This window comes from Tauraco erythrolophus, chromosome 2 (assembly GCF_009769465.1).
Source record: "Tauraco erythrolophus isolate bTauEry1 chromosome 2, bTauEry1.pri, whole genome shotgun sequence".
NCBI lineage: Eukaryota > Metazoa > Chordata > Aves > Musophagiformes > Musophagidae > Tauraco > Tauraco erythrolophus.
Genome location: NC_141466.1, coordinates 99,060,018 through 99,083,226, shown reverse-complemented (window position 1 = coordinate 99,083,226; position 23,209 = coordinate 99,060,018). Strand labels below are relative to the sequence as shown.

At 34.7% G+C, this 23,209-nt stretch overlaps 1 protein-coding gene across 2 annotated transcripts in view; it reads right to left on the bottom strand.

Moving 5' to 3' along the window:
* Positions 1–23,209, bottom strand: part of DNAH8 (dynein axonemal heavy chain 8) — a 144,303-nt gene that overhangs the window by 14,014 nt on the left and 107,080 nt on the right. For both annotated transcript variants that reach the window (XM_086628486.1, XM_086628495.1), the window contains exons 72-83: positions 22,966–23,137; positions 22,002–22,157; positions 19,677–19,832; positions 18,154–18,336; positions 17,621–17,726; positions 16,531–16,783; positions 16,241–16,431; positions 10,988–11,109; positions 8,224–8,342; positions 6,426–6,628; positions 5,429–5,502; positions 2,036–2,188 (exon numbers count right to left, since the gene is read on the bottom strand). In XM_086628486.1, the coding sequence (XP_086484612.1) occupies positions 2,036–2,188; positions 5,429–5,502; positions 6,426–6,628; positions 8,224–8,342; positions 10,988–11,109; positions 16,241–16,431; positions 16,531–16,783; positions 17,621–17,726; positions 18,154–18,336; positions 19,677–19,832; positions 22,002–22,157; positions 22,966–23,137 (1,888 nt within the window). The remainder of the gene's footprint in view (positions 1–2,035; positions 2,189–5,428; positions 5,503–6,425; positions 6,629–8,223; positions 8,343–10,987; positions 11,110–16,240; positions 16,432–16,530; positions 16,784–17,620; positions 17,727–18,153; positions 18,337–19,676; positions 19,833–22,001; positions 22,158–22,965; positions 23,138–23,209) is intronic.

Sequence of the window (23,209 nt, the reverse complement as noted above, 5' to 3'; positions counted from 1 at the left end):
AGTTTTACTATAAACTGCATAAACGGAGTACATATTAGATTAGGCCACAAAACTCTGTAATATACATTACTTTAAGCTTTTGAACATAGACCTTCAGTTTATGTTGGTCAGAACCATCACTGACGCTTGTCCATAGATGTAAGAATTTTCATCAACATCCTGGAAGCAATTGCCATGCTTTTCAGAAGACGTTATATAGTTCTCTATCCCTAATTCAAGAACTGAATAATAGAAGAGAACTGGCAAGCGTAGATGACAAGAACTCTGTAGTATTTTTCTCCCAGGACCTCACAGTAAATACAAAGAAACCTCACCTCTCCTCAGATCAGATCTTTGCGTACACAGTGGCTACTCTGGACTCTGTGGCTATGTCTGCAGCAGTAAATTAAATTCACCTGAGAATGTTCCTGGGCACTCCAGTCAGCAGGCATGGAATCCGCATTTGTGGTAGTAAACTGCCACAGCCCCTTAGAATACAGCCCCCTAGTTTCACGCAAACTGCCCAACAGGAATAGTTTCTATAAAATTTTAGTTGCCAAACCATACCTGCAAATTATTTGAAGGAGTGCTAGTTAGCACAGGTTTACATGTCAGAGAATGTTGTAACTTATCCCAATGCATTCCAGTGCTGGGTAATGTTCATGGGTGCACTTGAATCTATTAGTTCAGACGCAGAGTGGCCTTACCAGAGTCTGTATTCCTTAAGACACTTTCAAGTGCTGGAGCAATCCAAATAAGAAGTAGTATTTTTCTGCTCCAACAGTAAGTACTTGTCTGGCTGGCTTGGGTAACAAGGCATTGAAAGGATAGTAAATGGTAGGCTGCCCACAGGCTGAATGCAAGGACTGCTCTGAACCGTTTCTACTTCTGAAGACTCTGAATGGAAGACACTGATGAGTACATACTTCACCCGGCAGTTTTACTATCCTCATATTTGTGGTATAGAACTTCAATTATTTTTAAGACATGGCTTTTCAACTTTAGTCTCACAAACTTATTTCTGGGCTCCAGCACCTAGGCAAGCTGTCTCAGAGATGAGCTCCAGCCTTCTGCAAGGACCTCTCTGTACAAGAACACACTAGAGTGTTGGACTGAATGGGAACACTTGCTAACCAGTCTTTCCACATTTCAAAGGATATCTTGTTCAGTTTTTGATGAACGTTTTGTATAAAAAATCCAAATTATTCTCTCCTTTCTACTGAGGAAGAGCTGACCTTTGGTTTGTCAGCTATTCATTTTCTGGAATCCTTGATTATGTTATTTTAACAGGTAACGTGACACTATAGACTGGGAAATCACATGTGAAACATTTGAGATAAATGCAGTGAAGATTATCTAGCAGCCTTCTCAGTTTTCTGTTTTTGCTGTACGTTTATATATTCCACTATTCATAAACTTCTTGAAGGTGCAGGATGATTTCATTTTCAATACACAGCTATTACACTAGATATTAACTAGCATTATGACCTGCTGTCAGAGTGCTATAAACCATCATAAGTTACTTAAATGCACTTTGTAAGAGTTTAGGTAGTTTTCCTGGCACTGAAGAAAAATGTCTCCTTGAGATCTACAGAACAACCATTTATAGTTTATCCAAAGAAAAATGGGTGACTTATTGGTAGATGATGTTCTTTGACATGTCCTGTCCATGGGTACTCTGTCCCCATTATCCTTTATTTCAGATAGGGAAATCTGGAAGGGTCTAAGAGCAGTTGTGGGCATTACTCTGCTCACAAAGGCATCTGGTTGGGCAAAAAGGGATACAGGTAAAGCCTGACAGTTTTGATTCAGCTGCTTCTGTGCACAGCATTAGTTTGAATTCTCATATACATAATGCATCTTTGAGAAATTCCAGTCACTAGTAAGTAACCTTCCTGTTTAAAGTGACATTTGCATTGTAAGGTAAGTTCTTTTTTTTTTTTTTTTCCCTTGGGCTTTGAGGTTTTTTCCCCCTCATTTATTTAATTTCCATTTACACATTTAATCTGAATAATTTTGATGGCATGAGGTACCTGAATTAAACATTTGAACAAACCTGTAGCAGCGTAATTGGGAATTTAGGATGCGGTTCAGTAGTTATCCAAACTCGAAAGGTGTCATCCTGTATCTCAGCAGTAAGAAGAGTTTCTAGTAGTTCATCCATAAAATCCAGTCCAAGATGACAATTCTGAAGTAACACCCAGCCTCCCTAAGTAAGAATATCGACTATTACCATATACAATTTAGAACAAGTTATTCATAATGCTAAAAACAACCTACATTAGAATCACCTTTGGTCCTGCATGTTTGGTATTTTTGGGAGGAGGTTTTGAGTTTTTTGACTTTTGGTCTGTTCCTGAATATGTATTATCATTTGGTTTTATATTGACGCAGTTAAAGTAAATAGGAATAGCTAGTGCAAAAGTTATTTCCACATCCTATTGTTCACAATGAAAATAACATGACCAGAGCCAATATTCTAAGTAAAGTATCAGTGCTACCTAGTGGCGAAAAGAAGTAATTCCTTTCCTCTCCCAGCAAGACACCAGAGATAAGCAATCCTCCCCCATCAGATGCAAAAGAATGTGAGTGGAAAAGCAACAGCTGAAATCTAAGGAATACATATTTTTTTGAACTTACTTGTTAATAACATAATCTAAAGTAAATGTAAAGAGGTGGTAATAAGACTCTAAGACTTTTCAATTGCAATTAGTTTATCTGCAAAAAGTGTATGAAATTCAACTCCCACGTATTAATTTTGATCTTATTCAGCTCTCAAGTTGCATGAAAGCTCTATTTTGATTATTGTCTCTCTGCACTTCTACTTATGAATTTAAATTCAATCAGCTTTTGGAGCATCACTTTAGAAGGCTGATGAATCAGAAGCCTGATATTAAAATGGGGCATTATTCAATCAGTTCTAAACAGTGACATGTAGGTTTCATTACAGATTGTAATTTCATTTTGGCAGTTTTGATTTAGTACATTTAAAAAGAAATAAATAACATTTGTTGACAAAATATAATTGAAATATTTACAGTGAACTGATGGATGTTTAAAAAAAAAAAGAGAAAGACTTAATGAAAGGGTTTTTTTCCTTCTTTTATGGGGAACCACTTTTTTTCAGGAGGATCTTTAATCAATTTGTCACATTTCCAAATGAATCAGGCTCAGTTTTTAAAAATTATCTACCTGTAACACAGCACAGCAGTTTTAATTGTATTTCATACTCTTGGCCAGAGGTAGGAGAAAACCGCAGATATTTGTCTTAATATTCACTAATTCTGTTTTGTTTTTGCAAACCTGATGTTCACATATCCCTCCCTTTGTAAAGTGTGTACACTACCAAAGCATTTAATTCAGAAATTGTTACTAGTATATCTACTGGTGTACTGTTTTGAGTATTCTTGAGGTTTTAATTGAGGGCAAAGAGAGGCACAGATGCCTTAGTTTTCACCATTCCAGTGAACTGGAAGTTCATGATGACCATTCTAGACATACAAACGCAAAGTGGTATGAGAGATGTATGCATGCACATCATAAAAAATGCCATCGGCTATAAAGAGATTTCTTTTTTCTCTTTTTCCAAAGTGGTGTACATCTATATCCTAGTGCTGGTGTCACGACATTTGGTAGGACTTGAGAAGTTACTGGGATACAAAATAGAGAACTTCCATAATGAAAGTTGAATTACCTAGAGAACTTCGGATTATTCAGTGATGTCTAGCAAGTGCGCAGTAAAGGCCATATACAAGTATTACATTTCTCCATACAAAAACACAAATGAAAAACACAAATGAAGCAGAAGTACTATGGTCAAACGAATAAATATCATTTGGTGAGAGTTTTGGTTGGTTGGTTGGTTGTTTTTTTTCCTCAAATGAAGATATCTCACATATAGCAGGCAATACAATTGGAGTTCCCTGAACTGATACTGCCTGACCTTTTCATTTTTTCTGCATGAAAGACAGGAAGTCCTGGAAAGGCTCTGAAGGCTTCAGTCTATCAGATTAAGAGGACAGGACTTTACAGAAGTCTACAGAAAGAAGCATTTCCTCTTCTCATTGTGATTAAACATTGGAGAATAAAGTGACAAAAGAATTGTTTAGTTAAGATGGAAATCTGAAATAATCTTGATAATGAACCAGCAACAGTCTCAAAAGTACTTTTGCTCTTGCAGAGTGTTCTGTGTTGTGGTCTCATTTTCACCATTTGTCCTTCCAGAACGCTCATGGGGGAGGACAGAGACCCAGAGAATCTAATGGATGTCATATATCGTGAGGAGTTAAGTTTTAAATTTCATAATGAATTAATCTTTAACTTTTTATCTAACTTTTGAGGAATACTCCTACAGTAGGTATGAAAGCATATACTGGTTAACAAATAGGTAATATGGTAACAATCAAAACTTTTAACGAACACAAGTCAGGTCAGGTTTCTTCAGGTGAATATTACAAGCAGTGCTGTACTCCCGGTTTAGTAAGGACTAACTGTCAGTTACGGTCAGATGAAAACATGTTTCATTTATCAATATAGTTCTTGCAGTCTTCTACTCTTTATTAGTAGAGATATTCTACTACTTCGGAATACTATAGTAAGACTAATTTCCAATATTTTGAGTTCACAGGCAACTCTGGCTGTGTGTCTTTATTTGCAACACTGTCCACAACTCTTTGAAGCATCCAGCTGTGACCAGACTGTGCTACCTTTACACTGTAACTTTTATATTGTATTTGAGGTGTCAATTACCATCTTTCTGGAGCTGCTGCTTAGACTTCTCATGTTTTTACTGTTTGAGAATATCATCTGCCATAACAAAATACATTACAATATTTAAGAGAAAAATTCTTAAATATCGTTTGGAAATTCTTAGACGTTCTGGGACTCAAAGCCAAAAGGATTGGAAACTAAGAGACAAAGAACCAAAATCAATTGCTGATGAGTAAAAGGCCCTCTCACTAGCACAGAGGAGAAAAAAACATGAGGCAGTATTAGGAGCCAGCACATCCTTCTGTATCTACAGCTTTAAGCTATGTGTGCAGTCACCATTTTATCTAGTAGAAACTATGCAACCTCTAGGTGGCTATCATTGGGGGTGGGGGAAAGAATTCCAGTAAATTGGTGAGATATGCAAGTCCTGCAGGGTGGAACTAGGACAGGATGCCCTTTTACCTTGGGAGAACAGTATAGTGATAAGAAGGTAACGTGCTGCCTTTGAAAAGCTTCTCAGTATTACTGCTGGCGGAAGTGTTGACTTGGACTCCACTGGCACGTTCATATCCCTCAGTGGAATGTTTTTAGACTCAGGCACTCAAGGAGGCTTTTTTTTTACCCTGAGATATGCCTGATAGTAAGGTGAAAATGCAAAATATTTAAGATTGCATGCAAAAGAGGTATAAAAGAATGTTAAAATAGACAATCAACTTATATTGCAGTGTTTTGTTCCCACCTGTTGCATTGACATCTGTATGAATTTGCGTGCATGAACTTCTTGTCCTTGACCCATAGAGATGGTCCTACATTCTACAACACATTTGACAATATAGGATTAATGAATTTTTCAGAAAAAGTAAGGATTCAGATTCAGTCCAAAAAAACAGTGATATAAATACCGCACAATTAAGTACATTTTTCGTAAGAATATGTTTTTGTATAAAGTAGAATCCCTTCACCATCATATTACACTACTATATGTAAATTTTCTAAACATTGAATCTTTGTAAAACAGCATTGAAATATACATCCACAATATTTACAGTGTTTGTAGAAGTGAAATGCTGTGACTAATGGGAATTTGTGCCAAATCTTAATGAAATAAGCCACTCTATTTGAAATATGAACCTAGATTTTTCTTTAAGTGTCGATAATGAATCCATATAAATAAGCACAATGCATAACTGTAAAATTGCATTTACGAGCATATTAATGTAACTAATATAATGAATATATGTATCTACTTCCAACTCAGTTTGCATGCACAATTTTTCAAAATTTCCATATAATGTAGCCATAAAGTCCAGAATATACAAACAGAGATCTTGAGGGTATTTTACGTTACAAAGTAATCTTGTAAGCAGATTGCTGATTTTAACATTACCTGCAGTTAAGAGTTAAAACAAGCAAACTGTATTATCACTATGCCAGAATTAAAAAATAAAAATAAAAATTAATGTTGTCTTATAGTTAGGCATTAAAAATATAACATCACTGGGAAGGATGATAATTTCTAAAAAAAGAACTGAAAACATTACTGTCCAACTGCATACAGAATGTTGCTCAGCATACCATTTTTATTTAAAATATTATTTTATCTCTAAGATCATAGTTCAGGAACAATCAATAGTGCAAAAGAATTTAAGAAATACTTTTCAGGAAAAAAAATTCTCTGCAATTACTTACATTACCCTCTGTATCTTAACGCATGACAACAAACAATTGCTTCATACCTAATTTAAGCTTCCTAGCCAAGGAATTAATCTGAATAGTTGGGTCAGATCCCATAGACAAGAAACAGATGAGAGGTGTTTGGGTGTCACTTTCCTCCCAAGTTTTTTCTAAATTCAAAATGACCGGTTCTGTATATCTGTCATCCAAGGAATTTGCAATATATTTCCTGGCTTGAGAAAGCGTTCGATCTGGACACCAAGACCTAGAAATAAAAATATATACCAAGATACAAAGTCAATGTCTCTTCCTGTTTCAAAGAACAGACTTAGATTAGAAACCTATTTTTATCACATACAGATTTTTGCTTCGTAATACACATAGATACATATATACACATTCATATATATGTTTGTAGGTTTGTCTTTACAGATAAAATAATAGACAGTGCCAGTAGTCTTCCCTCTACTTATGACTGTTCAATACTTCTCAGTTGCTTACGATTTTGCCTTAAGTAAACTATTTGTAATGGAATTTTCTGTTCAGTACCAGAGAAAAGCTCTCTTTTTAACAGAGCTTTCATATCTAAGGACCCAAGCAGGGAAATATAGGATAGTTTTTACGCTTTAGTAAAATTCTGCAGATGTTTAATTGAGTCTGTTAGTCACAATTCTTTTGCACTGGATTCCATTTGTGTTGGAGATGAGTCTTTTTCTTTCCCCATGGGAAAAAATAACCAAACAATTACTTCTGGATAAAAGATATGATTTTGCAAAGCTTCAATTTATAGGCTTACTATTTAAATGCTTAGGATTTAGATTCTCCCTCTCCCCCTTCAGGGTTTATAATAGAGAATGATATAGTACTTCTTCCACCAGATTCTGGCCATTTTTACTGCACAGATTTGTCGCAGACCGCTGGTCTCACGTTCTTCAGGAATCACAACCCAGAAGGTTGTTGTGATTCCCCTCGTATATCACAAGGTCTTATTTCACTCCAAAGGTCTATACCGCAATCAAAGGCTTCTAACAGAGAGCTTCAAGACACTGCTCTCCAGGGGCTCCTACCACTCCAGTCTCCAGGAGGGAACTGCCCCCCTCCCTCTTGGGAGTGCCCCGCCTTTAAGCCTCCATGGGTCACGTGGTCTCCGGCTGACCAACGTGACTCAGCACCTGTCTTGATGAGTCACAGGTGCTTTCTGTTTAGCCCATGTAGCAGCCAGAAACTCCCCCGACACAGATTGAATCCACTTGAAAGAGAAATCATGGTCTCAAAATTAATGTTGTTGTTTTTTTATAGTATCTGTGATTTATTTGTTGCAGCACTTGGAAAGTATCCAATGAACATAGGAAGATATGATCTCATGCATAAGGCAGCTGAATGCTGCTTTGGAGAAGCCCAAGTCCTGCCGCATAGATCTTAGCTGACACAATAAAATAATTTATAGCACAATTTTCACATGGGGCTTTCAAATATCTGTTTTGCATTTTTTTAAATACTTATTTAAAGTTATTTAAAATAGTTCATTTAAAAGAAATGAAAAAAAATAGTTTTGAAAACTATCTGAATTATTCTACTTTTTCAGTGGCTTTTTGGAGAAGGCTGCAATGTGGTTCCCCGTTTCCATTTGTCATGACAGAAAGCTAAGCTATAAAAAATATTTTCTAGGAATAGGTTTTTTAGACTCTTCAGAGGATAGCTCCAAAGTGAGTGAATTAGGCCATATTTGATGTGACTGAATCAAATAATATTTTTCATTTAGAAATTAATAAAAATTACACTATTACAATAATAGCATACCAATAGACAGACACATGATACAACCATGTACACATTTCCCAGTATTCTGAAGATGCTCACCTGATGAGTAAAAGCTTGCGAAAGCTATCGAGTGAATCATTATATCCATTGGGTATAATTTCTTCCTCGGGAGAATTTTTATCAAACCAACTTTTCCATGCCTTTTCATTATGGGCTATCTAAAATTTTTACATTAACACACATATTCATATATTTCAGCTGTAGCAAAATCCCCTGGCAAATGTATATTTTAATAAGAGTCTATTATTATATTAGGATACATTACAAGTAACACTAAAAGTTTATAGCATTTGAGACATATGCCATGTGAATTGCTATTAATATATTACAAATATAAATTTTAGTATTAAGATGCCGGCTCTTAAGCTAATCAGTTACCCATGGATTCACCTCCCAAACACATGCAGGTACTTCAGAAAATTCAATAATTAGCTGAAGGATTCTATACTACAAGAGAAACATACTGTGGTTAATTTTTTCCTTCTAATCACAAAGTACCTAGAAGAACATAAAAATCTGACCAGGTACACTCCAGCCAGCCAAAGAATCACAAACTAAAAATAACAGACTCTAGTAAGCTTTTGTCTTGAGAAAGAATAAATCTGACCACAAATATTATCATTATTTAGGCACCTGTTAGAACCCAGGACAAAGGATCCTGGTGGACAGAACATAGTGAAAATTGCTATGGAGTTGAGCCTTTAAGGCAGTGACTGAGAAGAGTTAGCTACCACAATATTCTCAGATCACTGGAAAAAAGAACAAGCAATACACTGATACCATCTCTTCTGAAATACAGTTCTATATGCCTATTATAAACCAAGGAGCTCTGTTCAGTTTACTGACAGAGACAGAAGTAGTTTCAGAACAATCTACACCAAGTATGGACTGGGAGAGGACTGAGAAACAAACGTATAGGGACCTCTTCCAACTACTTATTTCCTATAATTAAACTAATTCAGAGAAATTAATAAACATCAAATGTCCCTTTCTGAACTATAATCCAAGCCTGAGAAAAAAATCTACTTTATAAGCAAACAGCTCAGTTCTACATTAACTGACATCAACCCGAGCAGATGCCCGGAGAGTATTGAGAGGAGGTACCTTCTCAAAGCTAAGCCACATCCACAGATAGGTTACTGCACTAAAGGGACTTTAGCTGACTCAGTAAAATCATTAATCTTTCCTTACATATTTCTTTTATCACCTCTCACTCAACCACAGCTCGAAGCAGTAACACTGTGAAAAAGAACAGGGTCATCTAAATGTTTAAAGAGGAATATGTCTTTATTAAATTAAGTTAGGCATCTTGGACTGGAGGACTTAATTTTTAGAGAAGAAAAAAATTTGTGTCAAAAAAAAAATCACAGGCAAACTCTTGAGAACGTCATCATTTTCAAGCTTTTTTTTCTTACTTTAAAACATTTTCTGTTTGAATATAAAAGAATAATGATATAGTTGCATTTAATATGATAAGCCGAGCAGAACAGCACATCTAAGGGATGCGAATAAGTATTAAGAAGAAGTTAGGTCCATATTTGCATTTTTTAATTGGTAACCTAGTTGCCACTCTCCTAGATTCCATCTCTCTCTATTACTAAAATCACCCAATTGTCACTTTTCAAGTTGTGAATATATGGCAATTTCAAGTTTGTGCTAAAAGATTAGTTAAAAAAAGAGGTCTTTCAAGGTAACATGGTTCATTAAATATTTTTGAGTCTAAAATTTTGTTTGCACCAATTCTAGAAAAGTCCTATAACAGAACCATTACAATCTACAAATTAAAAGGAAAACACATCATTCATAACCTCATGGCTAAGTTTAAATAATGCTAACAAGCATGCAGTGGCACGCATTTTTGGTTCTGACATCCTAACAACTCAGTGAAGGCCTAACTAGAATTCTTCCAACTTTCTCCTAACTCAATATCCTATTTTGATACATCCAGAAACTAAAACCTGGAGGAAATGGGCTGGTATGTATCCAGATCTTGCCTTGATACAGAATTGGGAAACAGACAGGACCACTTCCAGGTACATAACTTAGATCATCTCTCTGCTACCCTTCAGGGCACTAAGTGCTGTTACAAAATAGACTTGGCTGACCGATACTGTGACAGCAAGAACGTGGTGTCCTGGCCATCAGCCTGATTAACGAGGAGTGCTTAGGAGGTACAGAAAGAGAAATACTTACGGAGGGTTTTAACTACACTAAAAAAAAGATAAATTTACCAAAGTAAAGGAAATAATTGATAAACATGTCACAAGCTTATGTCCATAAAAGTTTAGGTATGTCTTAATAAAATAAATAGTATTTTTATAGCTAGCTCATCATATCTGAATAATACGTTAATCCTAGAATGGAAACGAGTATTTAAAAATAAGCAGCAAACAATTTACTTGTAAAAGTCTATCAGATTTAAGACATAAAACAGTGTAACTTAAAACCTGACACTCGTAGATTAACTTCCTGAGCCTTTTTGATACCTCTACATTTTTATCTTTTCTTCTTATTTCTGTCTCTCTTTTACTGGCTTCCTTTTTTACTAGTTCTTTGCTCCTGTTCTCTTTCTACCTCAATGACTACAATGCAAAATATAATAAAGTAGATAAAAAAAACGTAGAGCAAATAAATATACCCTCATTCATGCTACCTAACTGTTAATTTCTTTGCCTTTATTCTGTATTCTCTCTGGCCTTGATCTTAACTACATCTCTTATACAGTCTAAATGTAAAATATGGGAGCACAATTATAATTGGGAAACTGGTTATTAACATTTAAAAGATAATTAGCAGATAACACCTGATTCAAAATTTCTGCAAACTGTGGGAGTTTGCTCAATTCCACTAGGTTTAGCCATGTTATGTCAAGAATCCAGCGGAAAGGTTTGGGTGGGCAAGACTGTAGATCCAATGCTGCTCCTCCTGTGGATGAAAACATTCTGATGAAATACACATGACATTCCAGGGGTCAAGATATATTTGACATTTCTTTTTAAATCATGTTTTCTGGCCCATGTAATTTTCACTGGGGTACTAATTGCACTCTCCTGTACTTAGCATTTATTTCATAAGATCATAGGATAATTTAGTCTGGAAGGGACCTCAGGAGGTCTCTAGTCCAACTTGTTCAAAGTAGGGTCAGCTATGAGATAAAATCAGGTCTGTATTCTATCTGGTCTCGAAAACCCCCGAGGATGGAGACTTACAACCTCTCTAGACAATGTGTTCTAATGTTTGTCTGTCCTCATAATGAAAAAAATTCCCTTCACACCCATTCTGAACCTCTATTTTTTTTTCCGTTTTTTTTTTTTTTTTCTCTGTTGTCTCTTCCTACTGTGCACCATTGAAGAGTCATGCTCTGTCTTCTTAATGGCCTTTCTCATAGCTGTTGGAAGGCTGCTATTGGGTCTCCCCTAAGCCTTCTGTTCACCAAGCTGAACAAGACCAGTTCTCTCAGCCTCTTGTCTTAGATCATGTGCTCCATATACTTCGTTGCTATAAATTCATACAATGATACTGATTATATTCGAAATACGGGAAAATCTTTAATAATATCTTTTCCTTTTCATCTGTGCTGAAAATACAGTAAAAATAATTTTGTATTTATCTGAAAGATAAAAATATTCCTCTGAAGACCTTCCCTTAGATTGCCTATATTTTATCTCACTATTCCTAAAAAGAAAAGAAATTGAAAAGAATGTCTTATTTTCTCAACTGCAAACTTCTACCTCTTCTCTAATGAAATGCGTAGTTAATAACATTTAGAATGTTACGCATGTTAGCAAAGTAATTTCCTGGGATCACTGCGAAAAAAAACCCACAACAAACAAAAGAGAAGAAGGAAGCTCCAGACTGATGGAACCAATCAATCGTAGAGCAGCCTAACAAGCATAAATAATTTAAAATAGCATATATAAACCCAAACAGCCAGTAGGTAATACACGTGTTTCATATCCTCTGATATGCAATTGAAGAGGAAATACAAAGGAACACCTCTGGGACAAGACTGCAATCCAATTTTAAACAGATTAACTTTTAACTTTTTATCATAATTAACTTTTTATCATAATTTTCTTCTTGTTGTAGCTGGCTTTCCCCCAGTCCTCTACAAATTAAATATATCACTTCTTGAGAAGACTAGGGGCTGTTGTTCCAGTGGTCTCCAAAACTAAGGTAATTTATTCCTTTAGGTTACCAGTATAACAAATTTCACCAACTTGTTACAATCAAACTAAAAAAATCACCTTGGAATAATAACTATTATTTTTAAGCACTTATATGTGAGCATATTTGTGTGTGTATATATAGTCTCTATATATGAGTTGTAATTATTTCAATATTTCCAAATTATACATACATGATTATAAAAAATGACATTCATAATATATATATAGTTCCTTTTCCTTTTCAGTCAATATACTAATACTTTCAGAAACTGTGTCTAATTATTCCATAGATTATTAAGAGGTTGTCACATGGATATCTTTTTTCTTATTCTGCACCCACCTCATCCTGAATTTTTCCATGAATGGGATGCAGAGAAAAATGAATCATAAAAGCAAGAAGGAAAAGAACAGAAAACAAAATTACCATTGGAGTGAAAGGAGATTAGAATATTAATTTCTTAAATTTTGTTATTTAAGAAATCATTGGGAAGATGCTGTATACAGTATTTTTGATACAGCTAAAGAACTAAGACTTACTTTAAAGTTCTGACACATTATAGGAAAGAGTTTACATGCTGAAAATGCTATAATGCAAAAATTTCTTTCTGATTTTCCTGAAGTCAGTCCTGCTTATGTTACAGACTTTACAGGGAAAGATTTGATTCTTTGATACCTTTTCCTGCAGGCTTCCAGGATGCAAGAATTTTATTTATATTATCAGTGATGATATTCAGGAAACAGCAGCTCTGCTTCTTTTAAAAGAATAAACACTATTCAGAAAGACTAAATATTTTCCTAGCTACCTGAATATCCTTAAGTAGAAACACAAGAATCACCTTGCTGAATCTGGACATTAGTATGCCAATGGGAACAATTAACTTCAAAAGAAAGTAAAAGTTTCAATGAGTGGGCAGTAAACAGATCTTAGCTAAGTTTTTGCTTTTGGGGGAATTTTTAAACCTTGATTTTTTGAGGCAGACATTCAATGAAGGATGAGAATCAGAAAAGTGTAAATAATGTGCTTGTCATTGTAATACTTGATATTCTTGCTATTACTGTACATACTTAATCTTTTGATAAATCCTGCTAAGTTCTTATGATTAGTCATTTGTTATGTTAATGAGTTAAATATGCAATGCCTAAAAAAGTCTTTCCTTTTATTAGTTTTCATTTTGCCATTCACAGGCATATGTGAAAAGTTCCAGCATATAGAGAAATTTGTGCAATGCTTTCCTCCACATATGGGTACAATTAGATATAATCAAGAAACAGAATCAGATATGATTAATATATGATTTGAATATTTTCATGAACTACTGAAGGGCCAATTAAAGGGCAAATTCCCATTCAAGAATGTGAAGTTCCTATGTACTTGCTATGAAGTTCCAAATTATTTCTGTCATGCAAAAATGTAAAGCTACTTCATGTGCTTTTATTAAAAAGTTTTCCTACTGTTGCCACTTTTTCACCTTCCCTTTACCTCAGGAATGACAAGCTTCAGTAACCTCACGGAAATAAAGAGGTGCTTCATGAAATCTGAGGTGCAAATACTGATTTTTCCTGCATTTTCTGTAACTACCTGTTAAAGTTTTCTTCAGGCATCGTCTTATGCCTTTGGCATTAGGATATATAGTTTGAAATAACTGCCTGGGATCCATGTGTGGATCCCAGAACTTCCTCTTAGACTCTGCAAACTCAAATAATGGAAATCAAAGAGAAGATAACAAAAAATATTTACACAAATCTGTAATCTGTTATTAGCATTATTATTACAAAATGATACCCTGTTCCAGAATCACAGCTTTTCAATTTAATACAATAGGCCAACAGGAATATTTTTTGCAAATTACTGAATTCTGTGAGAGAATCACAATCACTTCACCTTTTCTTAATTTTAAGATGTAATCATTAGCTGTCCAAAAAATAGCATACTTGGCAATATTTCTGGCTTTTATTTAAGTCAACAAAGCCGAAGATGTTTTGCAATTCCTCTGTAACATGCTCTCTAATATTTATGGAGCTTAGTAAAATATATTTTCTTCTAGAGAAGATCATACTCTTCACTTGTGCCAGTCCCTCACTTTCTACTGGTAAAGGACACAGCCCACCTAAGTGTCGAGATACCTACAAAACTGTCAATGAATTCCTTAGATTTTCTCATATATTTTGGATTTTATTTCTCTCTACAATTTTAATAAAAATTCTAAGCCACCATCATAAGAGGCTTTTTTTCCAAAATTTGAGGACCTGCTTTCTCTGTTTTGCTGACTTAAGGTTACCTTCAAGCTATATCATTAAAATATTCAGGAAGAGCCTAGTGATTTGCTTTAATGGAGTACAGTAAATAGAATGAAATTCAATTTATATACTGTATCAAAAGGAAAGATTGAGTTGATAATCTCCTGAGACTAGCTAAATAATGAGTTCTAGAGACTTTTTAATTTCAAATACCAATGCTTATTTCACTGAGACATCCCTTGATAGTATGGCTGATTATAAGCCACGAAAAGTCTCCTGGAAAAGAAATGGAAAGAAGAGGAGGAGAGATTTATTTTTCAAATAAATTATTTCTTCAGCTGCCTGATTCTATTTGGTAATATGGCATTAATTTTGCACCAAGAACTGCTCATCCAAGAAGAAAATCTGAAAATTCATTCATTGCAGAAGATACATGAGAGTCCAGGACAATTTGGCTAGGTATGTGCCCACTTCCCAATCTGATTTAATACCATATGAATAATTATAGAAAATCTATTGTGGTTTTGGTGTGATTTTATACACCAGAAGAATTTCTCACTACCTAATCAGCTGTGGTAAAGCTAGGCAGGAAACTGCAATCATATGTTCTAGACATTCTAGACATTCTAGCACAAAAGTGCTAGAACACTCTATAATAATAAAGTACTGTATTTTATTATAGATTCTCATCACTTAAAAAGGGGTAAGTAACCACTTTCTGCTTCAGATGCCCAAAGTATATTTTCCTCTGGCAAAATAAGAATTTATGAGCTGTGAAGCCAAGAAATACGGTTTCTTGTCTAATGCTTTACTAAAGCAGACAATTTGTTTTGAAAGCATTTCCAATCATGCCCTGCCTGACATCAGAGGTAAATGGGTACCTGGATACCATTCTCAAAAGATAAAACCATTACAACAAACTGGAAAGCAAAACAGAAAGTTAATTTAATCTTGTTTCCTATCCATTTTATTCATAAAAGGCAGATAATGATCTTCAAATCTAGGTTCACTACTTCAACATTAGACCTTTGCAAGATTCATTTGAAATCTAAAATTCCAACAGGTTTTATATGTACCTCTGCATACCTGATCCCATTTTCAGCAGAGGCACAAATTCACAAAGTACACACAAGGCAGACCTGGCCAACTGGACCACAGAAACACATTATGTTCTTTAAAAGTCGGTGTTAGCTGGTTAGCAAAATTCAGAGAAAGTTTAAGCTGAAACTGATAAAAGACTGTTTTTTGCACCTCCCGGACTTTTTGTGGAGTTTTTCTGGCAACTTAGAAGATAGCTTTATTCAGCTCCATCAAAGCAGAAAAACAAAGGAGCAAGAAGTCACATAATTTATAAAAATAAGGATGCAAACATAAAACAAAAATATACAATTATTAAACCAATTGATGGAGAAAAGCAGAACTATCATCTTGATCTCAGGATAGAACACAGGCTGGGTAAATGGTGGAGGTAGAACTGTGATGGGGAACTAATGTCTAACTTCTGTGGACCACAGCAAGGGCAAGGACAGAGGCAGCACCCAGAGAACTGCATGGTAGAAACCATGCAGCCGAAAATCATATTTTCAAATGATACAGAAGTTTAAAAAGTTGAAATTGTCTCTGCATATAACACAATTTTTTAAACTTACCTCTAATGAGTGCATGGAACTCTCTGTTTTTCACATATCCTCTCTCAAAATCAATTTTTAATGTCAAAAGGAGGCTAAAGAGGAATTTGTGGTTTTCATACAAGCCTCTAACAGAATATGAGTAAATTTCAAATGTAAGATACTCAATAATATTTGAGATTCTTTTCTGAGGTAAAGGAGACTTCTCAGATCTGAATCACAAAAACAAAGAACAAAGAAGGCATGTTAATAGCAGCAAATGCACTGAAAAGAAAAACATCTGAATAGTAGAAAAATTTGTGTCTTCCTACTTGGCCATGGAATGATCAAATAACTTCAAGAACTGAGCCAGTGAAGTTTGATACATATTATTGACCATGCTCATTTCTGTAATAAGAAAATAAAGAATGCTTCCACGTGTAGCAGCAGGTCGATATTCCTCTTGTGCAGTGTTAATTTTCACTTCAGTTTCTGCTGCCACAGACAACTTTTCAGCTACTTCAGCAGCTGTTTGCTTAGTTGTTTGCAGAACACCAATCAAGGATTCATCATCAACTAGTGAACCTAAAAAGTCAAATATTGGATGTTTAGGTCTTTTTTATAACATTTTTTTCACTTCATATATGTAAAAACTGAAAGGTCAAATTATTTATAACAAATGGAAATGATTTACTGAATTGCAGAAAGCTTTTAAAATGGAGATCAAACAGGATATGTAACACTAAAAATTATTTTTATATTCAACACACTAAACAATACGTTCAACACACGTCAGTATGAATGTATCTACACCAACATCTTTGCAGCATGTACTAGAAAATTCAGCTTTCTTATGCACATAACAGAAGTATTCATACACAGTACTTAAATTATTTTAAAGTCTGTTGATTGGTACACTCAAAGTCAAAAAGACTTAGGGTCATAAAGGCAATGGTCACACAACTGTATTCATGCATCCCAAGTATTTACTGATTGATTTGCTGGAAGCTACCACTGTCTTTTTCTATTAAAGAGACAGTAATTGATCATGTGCAGGCTCCTTTCAACACCATTTAAACTAGCCCATTTTACTTCGCATTTTCAAATGAGTTAAGGATTTTCCCATGATCAGATACCTTATCTCATTTGAGGGGCAGAAAGCTCTCAAGAATTTGATTTGTTTCACAAAACTTGTTTAGGTGTTAAAAATATCCAGTGTCTAGAGATGTATATAGTGGCATGCTATAGCACCAAATCGCTCATACACCAGTAAAACACCGTACTTCAAATTTCTACCATTGGATGTTCTCTTATTGTATCTTTGATGGATAAATCAATTTCTGTATGGAAAGTTTCTAATGTGAATCAGCTTAATCTGCCTAATCTGCTTAACCCTGGTTCTTTTATGCTTTGATACAGAACCTCTGGTTGCACTTAGTTTGTACAGAAGATTGTCTTCTAGTTCTTTCATCTTCCTCTTATTAAAAGTTACATCTTCCATGAGTTTAATTCGTTCTGCCTCTAGTTCCTATTATTAAAAAACAAGAAAATGGCATGACACTTTATGGACTGCAAGTATAAGTTGTACTTAAAATTCAGTTGCTGATTTTTCGAGTTCATGAAATGTGCATTTTACTTTTTCAGATATCTAAAATGTGGGTTTATAACATTCTTTTTTTTTTTTAAAGCACTGCTTATTCAGTATCTTATGAAGTATCTTATCAATGCCAAATACTTGTGCTTAATTGTCGATGTCATACTGACAGTCATACGTAGAAGATCCTCTAGTTGTATCTTTGCTATTTGGAAATTTCTATAATCAATCTGAATAAAATTTTAGAAAATGGCTTACATCTTTTTTCCATATGAATGTTTCTTTTTCTCTACATACTACAACCAGTTAAATAAAAAAAAAAAATATGCATCACTATGGTTTCTGTGCACTGTTAGAATACCTGTTTTTCAGTAAGAATTACTCTTCTCAGTAACTGATTCTCAAGTCCTTTCATTGTAACGGTAAAATCAATAATTGACGTTTTTGCATTAATTTCAGGTGTGAAAGCAGGATTGGGTAGCTTTGTAGTAATGTACAGTCTAAATGAACTCAAAACATCTACATCCTTATCACCGACTTTCACCTGTAAGTAAGCAGTAAGGAGTAAGTTAGAATAGTATTAAGCAGAGAAAAACGAGCTTTATTCAACTCTGTAATTTTGAGCAGAAAAGAAATACATTATTTGAAATGCCAAAGAAAGGAAGCTTATTTCACAATTCAAATTTGTCATGAAAAAAATAATCGATGACCAAAAGTAGCAGTTAGGTTACACTATAAAAGTAGTGTTCCCCTCCAGGTAGATATAGAGATTACTTCTACTGTGGGTTCTAACTAATGGCTTCAGAAACATTTGGTTTAGTTTCTTTGCTTCTAATCTCACCTCACATGAAGATTGTAGAAATTACTGACCTTTTGAGAAATCATTTTTCTCTTGTGTTCAGTGAAAAAAAAAAGAATTATTTGATCCAACAATGGAACATAAATTATTGGAAAATAATTCTATATTTGTTAAGACTAAGCAAATCTTGAAGAGCCTTTCTAAAGGAACTATAAATGTGTTCAGAGTTTTCCACAGAAATTTTTACAGAAGTTAAGATATTCCAAACCAGCAGTCTAATTTGAAAGCTGCATGTGCCGAAGGAAATGTGACTGTGTATGACCGACCCTCCAAGGCTACTTCAAATATTTGGCTTAAGAAGGAGTAGAAACAAACCATTCCCTTAAGCATATTGTTTGCTCCACAAAAATAGCAAGCATTTTCTTTTCATCATCATCAACAATCTGGTCTACCATCTCTCCCACATCCAGCCAGTTAATTAAGAATATTTGAGAAAAATACATATGGAAATATACAGCATGTGCAGTCCTTCTATTTCAGGATGTTGAAGGGGGATTGTTTTAAAATTTAGGAGTGATTTCTTTATCTAACTAAGGTCAGAAAGACTCATGATTCCTCAAGGTTGGAAAGACACTTAATATTATTAAAAAACTTCCTGCTTTTTGGCTTGTTCCATCAGAAAACAGTTATATTCCAGATTAAAGATTCTGCAGTTGCTACAATTAGTGCTCCACACTAGGAAGAGAGAGATCTTTCCAATTCTGTCAATTATGTTAAAGGGTGTAAAATGAAATTGCTTGAAAATCAATAGAAATTATGGTAAACATTCAATAGGATAAACGTAACTGGTTCTGGTTTGGAATCTTCAGTAGTAACTTCAGTAGTTAAATTCAAAATTTAGACTCATGAATTTACTACTCAGCTGAGGCTCTGTCTCCTATATTTTATTAGTCCAGTTTCATTCTTCAGACTACCCTACTGAATACAAAGTTAACCTGATTTAGCAGAGGTTTGGAATAATAGGGTAAAATATCATTCCTCACAAAGCTAACTACTTATTTCAGGTCTTTTCTTTGATCACCAACCTTAAAAGAAGTTCCAGATTTCATGAAATTCTTCTCTAATATATTATCAAGGACTGGATCCAACTCTTCACCTATATCTTCAATCATGAGTGGTCGTCCCAGTGAAAGACTGTCTTCCAGGTGTGTACGGAAATACTTGTCGTTCAAAGTCGTTACCTCAAAAATTAAATTATAAATTGATATAAGGATGAAAGCATTTCTTCAAAGTCTTACATGAAAACCACAGATCTAACTATGAAAATTTGTCATCTTTTTTATTAGTTGCATTTTAAAGAAAGTAATAAATGTTGATCATGCAGCAATTTATGCAGAAATACTTCTAGTGTATACAATGAAAAGTATCATAGAAAGGTGAATTAAAAGATTGGCTGTAATGGAATCCACAAAACTCCATTATGAGAGTAATAATGTACCAAGTAAAACTGGTACAGTATTTTTAGAATTGAAGAAGTTAAAATATTTTTAAAATCAGAGATGCCTAACTTTTAATTTTCTATTCTATGCCCTGAGGATTAGATTTTCTAATTTTAGCTTTGAAGTGTTGAGAAACTCTTTCTGAATTCAGTCTAACAGGTAAACTGCTGTTAAAATATTATGAACTCTGATGTTTGAAATATGATGAAATGGGATTCATAATATAATTAAATCATTAAAAGACATGGATAAATCAATAAAACACTAATTTTGTATTGCTGCCTAGATTTTGGCTTTCAGAAAGTTCTCATATTACTTTCCAGATTTTCTCTACAGGTATGAAATAGGGCCATTCTACTGGAAAACAGCTTTACAGAAAAGGACCCTGGAGGTCTGGTGGACAAGTTGAGTGTGACCCAGCAATCTGCCTTTGCAGCAAAGGCCAAGAGTGTTCTGGGCTGCATTAGGAAAAACATTACCAGCAGGTTGAGGAAGGCAATTCTTCCCCTCTGTTCAGTACAGAAGACATGTATCTGGAGTACTCTGTCTAGTTCTGGGCTCCCCAGTATATGAGAGACGCTGAAGTGAGTCCAGCAAAGGACCACTCTGATTATTAAGGGATTGGAGCCCTTGACGTATGAGGAAAGTTGAGAGAGCTGGGATTATTTGGCCTCAAGAAAGCTCACAAGGGTATATACCTACGTGTATAAATACCTGGTGGGTGAGAATCAAGAAAAGGGAGACAGATTCCTCTTATTGGCACACAGTAGCAGGACAAGATGGCACAAATTGAAATATAGGTAATTGCATTTAAACATAACAACAACAAAAAAACCAATCACACTTTATTGTGAGGGTGGTTGAACACTAAAACAAGTTGCCCATTGATGTGGTGACGCTTCCATCCTTGGAGGTATTTAAAATACCTGACTGGACACAATCCTGGGAAAGCTGCTTTAGTAGATCCTGCTTTAAGCAGGGACGCTGGACTAGATGATCTTTAGAGATCCCTTCCAACCTCAACTTTTCTGTGGTTCTGATAGTTTGCTTTATCAATGATAAAATGATAAGCACGACCTTCACATTCGCTTTACGCCAAGACTTAAAATCTTCAAAATCTAGAGATCCTAAAACCTCCAAAATTTACTGAGATTCAGGAGGACCTGTGAGATTTTGCCACATTAAGATTAAGGGTTTTAAAATGTAAGATCCTTTTCCCATGCTACTTCATTTGTAAAAAAATCATTCATGATGCAAACTACAGGTGACAACTGAACATCTTTGTACTGTATTTCATGAGCAGACTTTTAACCCCATTGGCTTAAGCTATAAAAGAGCTTTTTTAAATAATTTCAGTAACATTAGTATAGACAGATTTGTCCTGGGTTTGTTTGCTTTCAACTGATTGTCCTCAATTTACTTTTGCAGCAGTAACTTCATGTATGGATTCCATCTCAGATTATAAATTCTGGACTGCATCAGTTTAAGTACCTTACCCACATTTTCAAAGCTGTGAGTTATCCTGCCTTCATCTGTAATCTTAGTAATAGTTGCCCAATTTACTATGATTTAATAATTTAACATTATGCTTTTTTGTATACTTTTAACCACTGCCCTCTGTATAGGGAACATACTCACCAATTTTGAACATAAGGCTACATCCTTCTCTTTCATACTTCATGCTAGATTTCATACCAGTATTTACTTACTGTATAATCTTTTCCAAGTTCTTGAATGGGATGTACAGCTTTTGTCCCTGCTGATGCATCTACATCATTGTCAGTCTCCACATAAGTTAAAGGTATCTCAGATATGTATGACAGCGACACCACTCAAATGCAGACACACCCTAAAGCAATAACGTTTGAAGGAATATAATACGGCACATTATTCCTTTAAAACACTGTTCACCTGTAAGTCATTGTCCTGTTCTTTCTTTTTAATCCATGATTTTCCCTGAGTTTGCGGGTCTACCAAAAGAGGATATCTAGTTGCCTTAGTGACAATGATACCATTCTGAATTGAGAGATCATCTCCAGGCAATCCTTGAAGATTCCACTCATTAATCTGAAGAATACAAAAAACATAATAGTAGCTTGGAATGAAATGTCACTGAAATTATCCTTCGGTTATGATTGTTCTAAGAAATAACAGGGACATCTAACCAAATGGGTTGCATAGCTGAACCTCTGAAAAGTGATTAATGTAGATGGAAAAATATTCCCAGGATTTTATTTTTATGGATGTTTTTAACTATATAGAATGATCAAAAATGCCTTTTAAAACTGTAAGACAGTCAAAAGGCATCTTGACAGATAAATTAAACACTAGGATCAAATAAGAGAAAAGCAGACTAATAGAGCTTTTGAGGCTTAATATTTACTGAAGGAAACTTGAAGATTCTGGTATTGTCCTCTGTTTGAGTTCTCATACATTCACATTGAATAAAAGACTTTATGCATTCTTTTTTAAATGTTCTCTTTGATATAAAAAATATTTTTGAAACTAGATCCATATAATATTGACAGAATCAAAAGCTAACAAACAAACTCACTGTTTCAGTAGATACATGATCTGTAGCTGTGGTGATGGGTTCTCAAAATAAGATACTTGAAAGTGCACTGTTTTACTGGCAATTGTCTAATTGTATATTATGTCACTTGTTTGTAATATATAACTTGTTTAGCTATCTAAACATTGCTCAGTACTCAGATGTTTAGTGGAAATTGTCAAGAACATTTGGAAACCACAGAACTACAATGCACAGCAATATTGGGATTATAGTTCTGTTCTAAGCAAGCATAATGCTGGCTAAGAGCCACAAGAATATGTTCACAGAAATTAAAGCGAAACCCATTGAACACAAAGAACTTACTGTTGGTGGATCTACCAACATAGAAATCAGGTTCAAGTTTTCAGAAAAGGGGATTTTATGGGCTCTCATCTCTGCTTCCCATAAATCTTTAAGCAAAAGCTTCCTGAAGTTTTGATTAAAAGGTCCACAGTATGAGAGGAAACCTGTGCAGAGCAGTACATCTCCCACAAGCCTAGAAAAGGAACAAAATAATAATTAAAAGGTGATGTACAATTTCAATTTCTACTGTTTTAGACAACCAGCT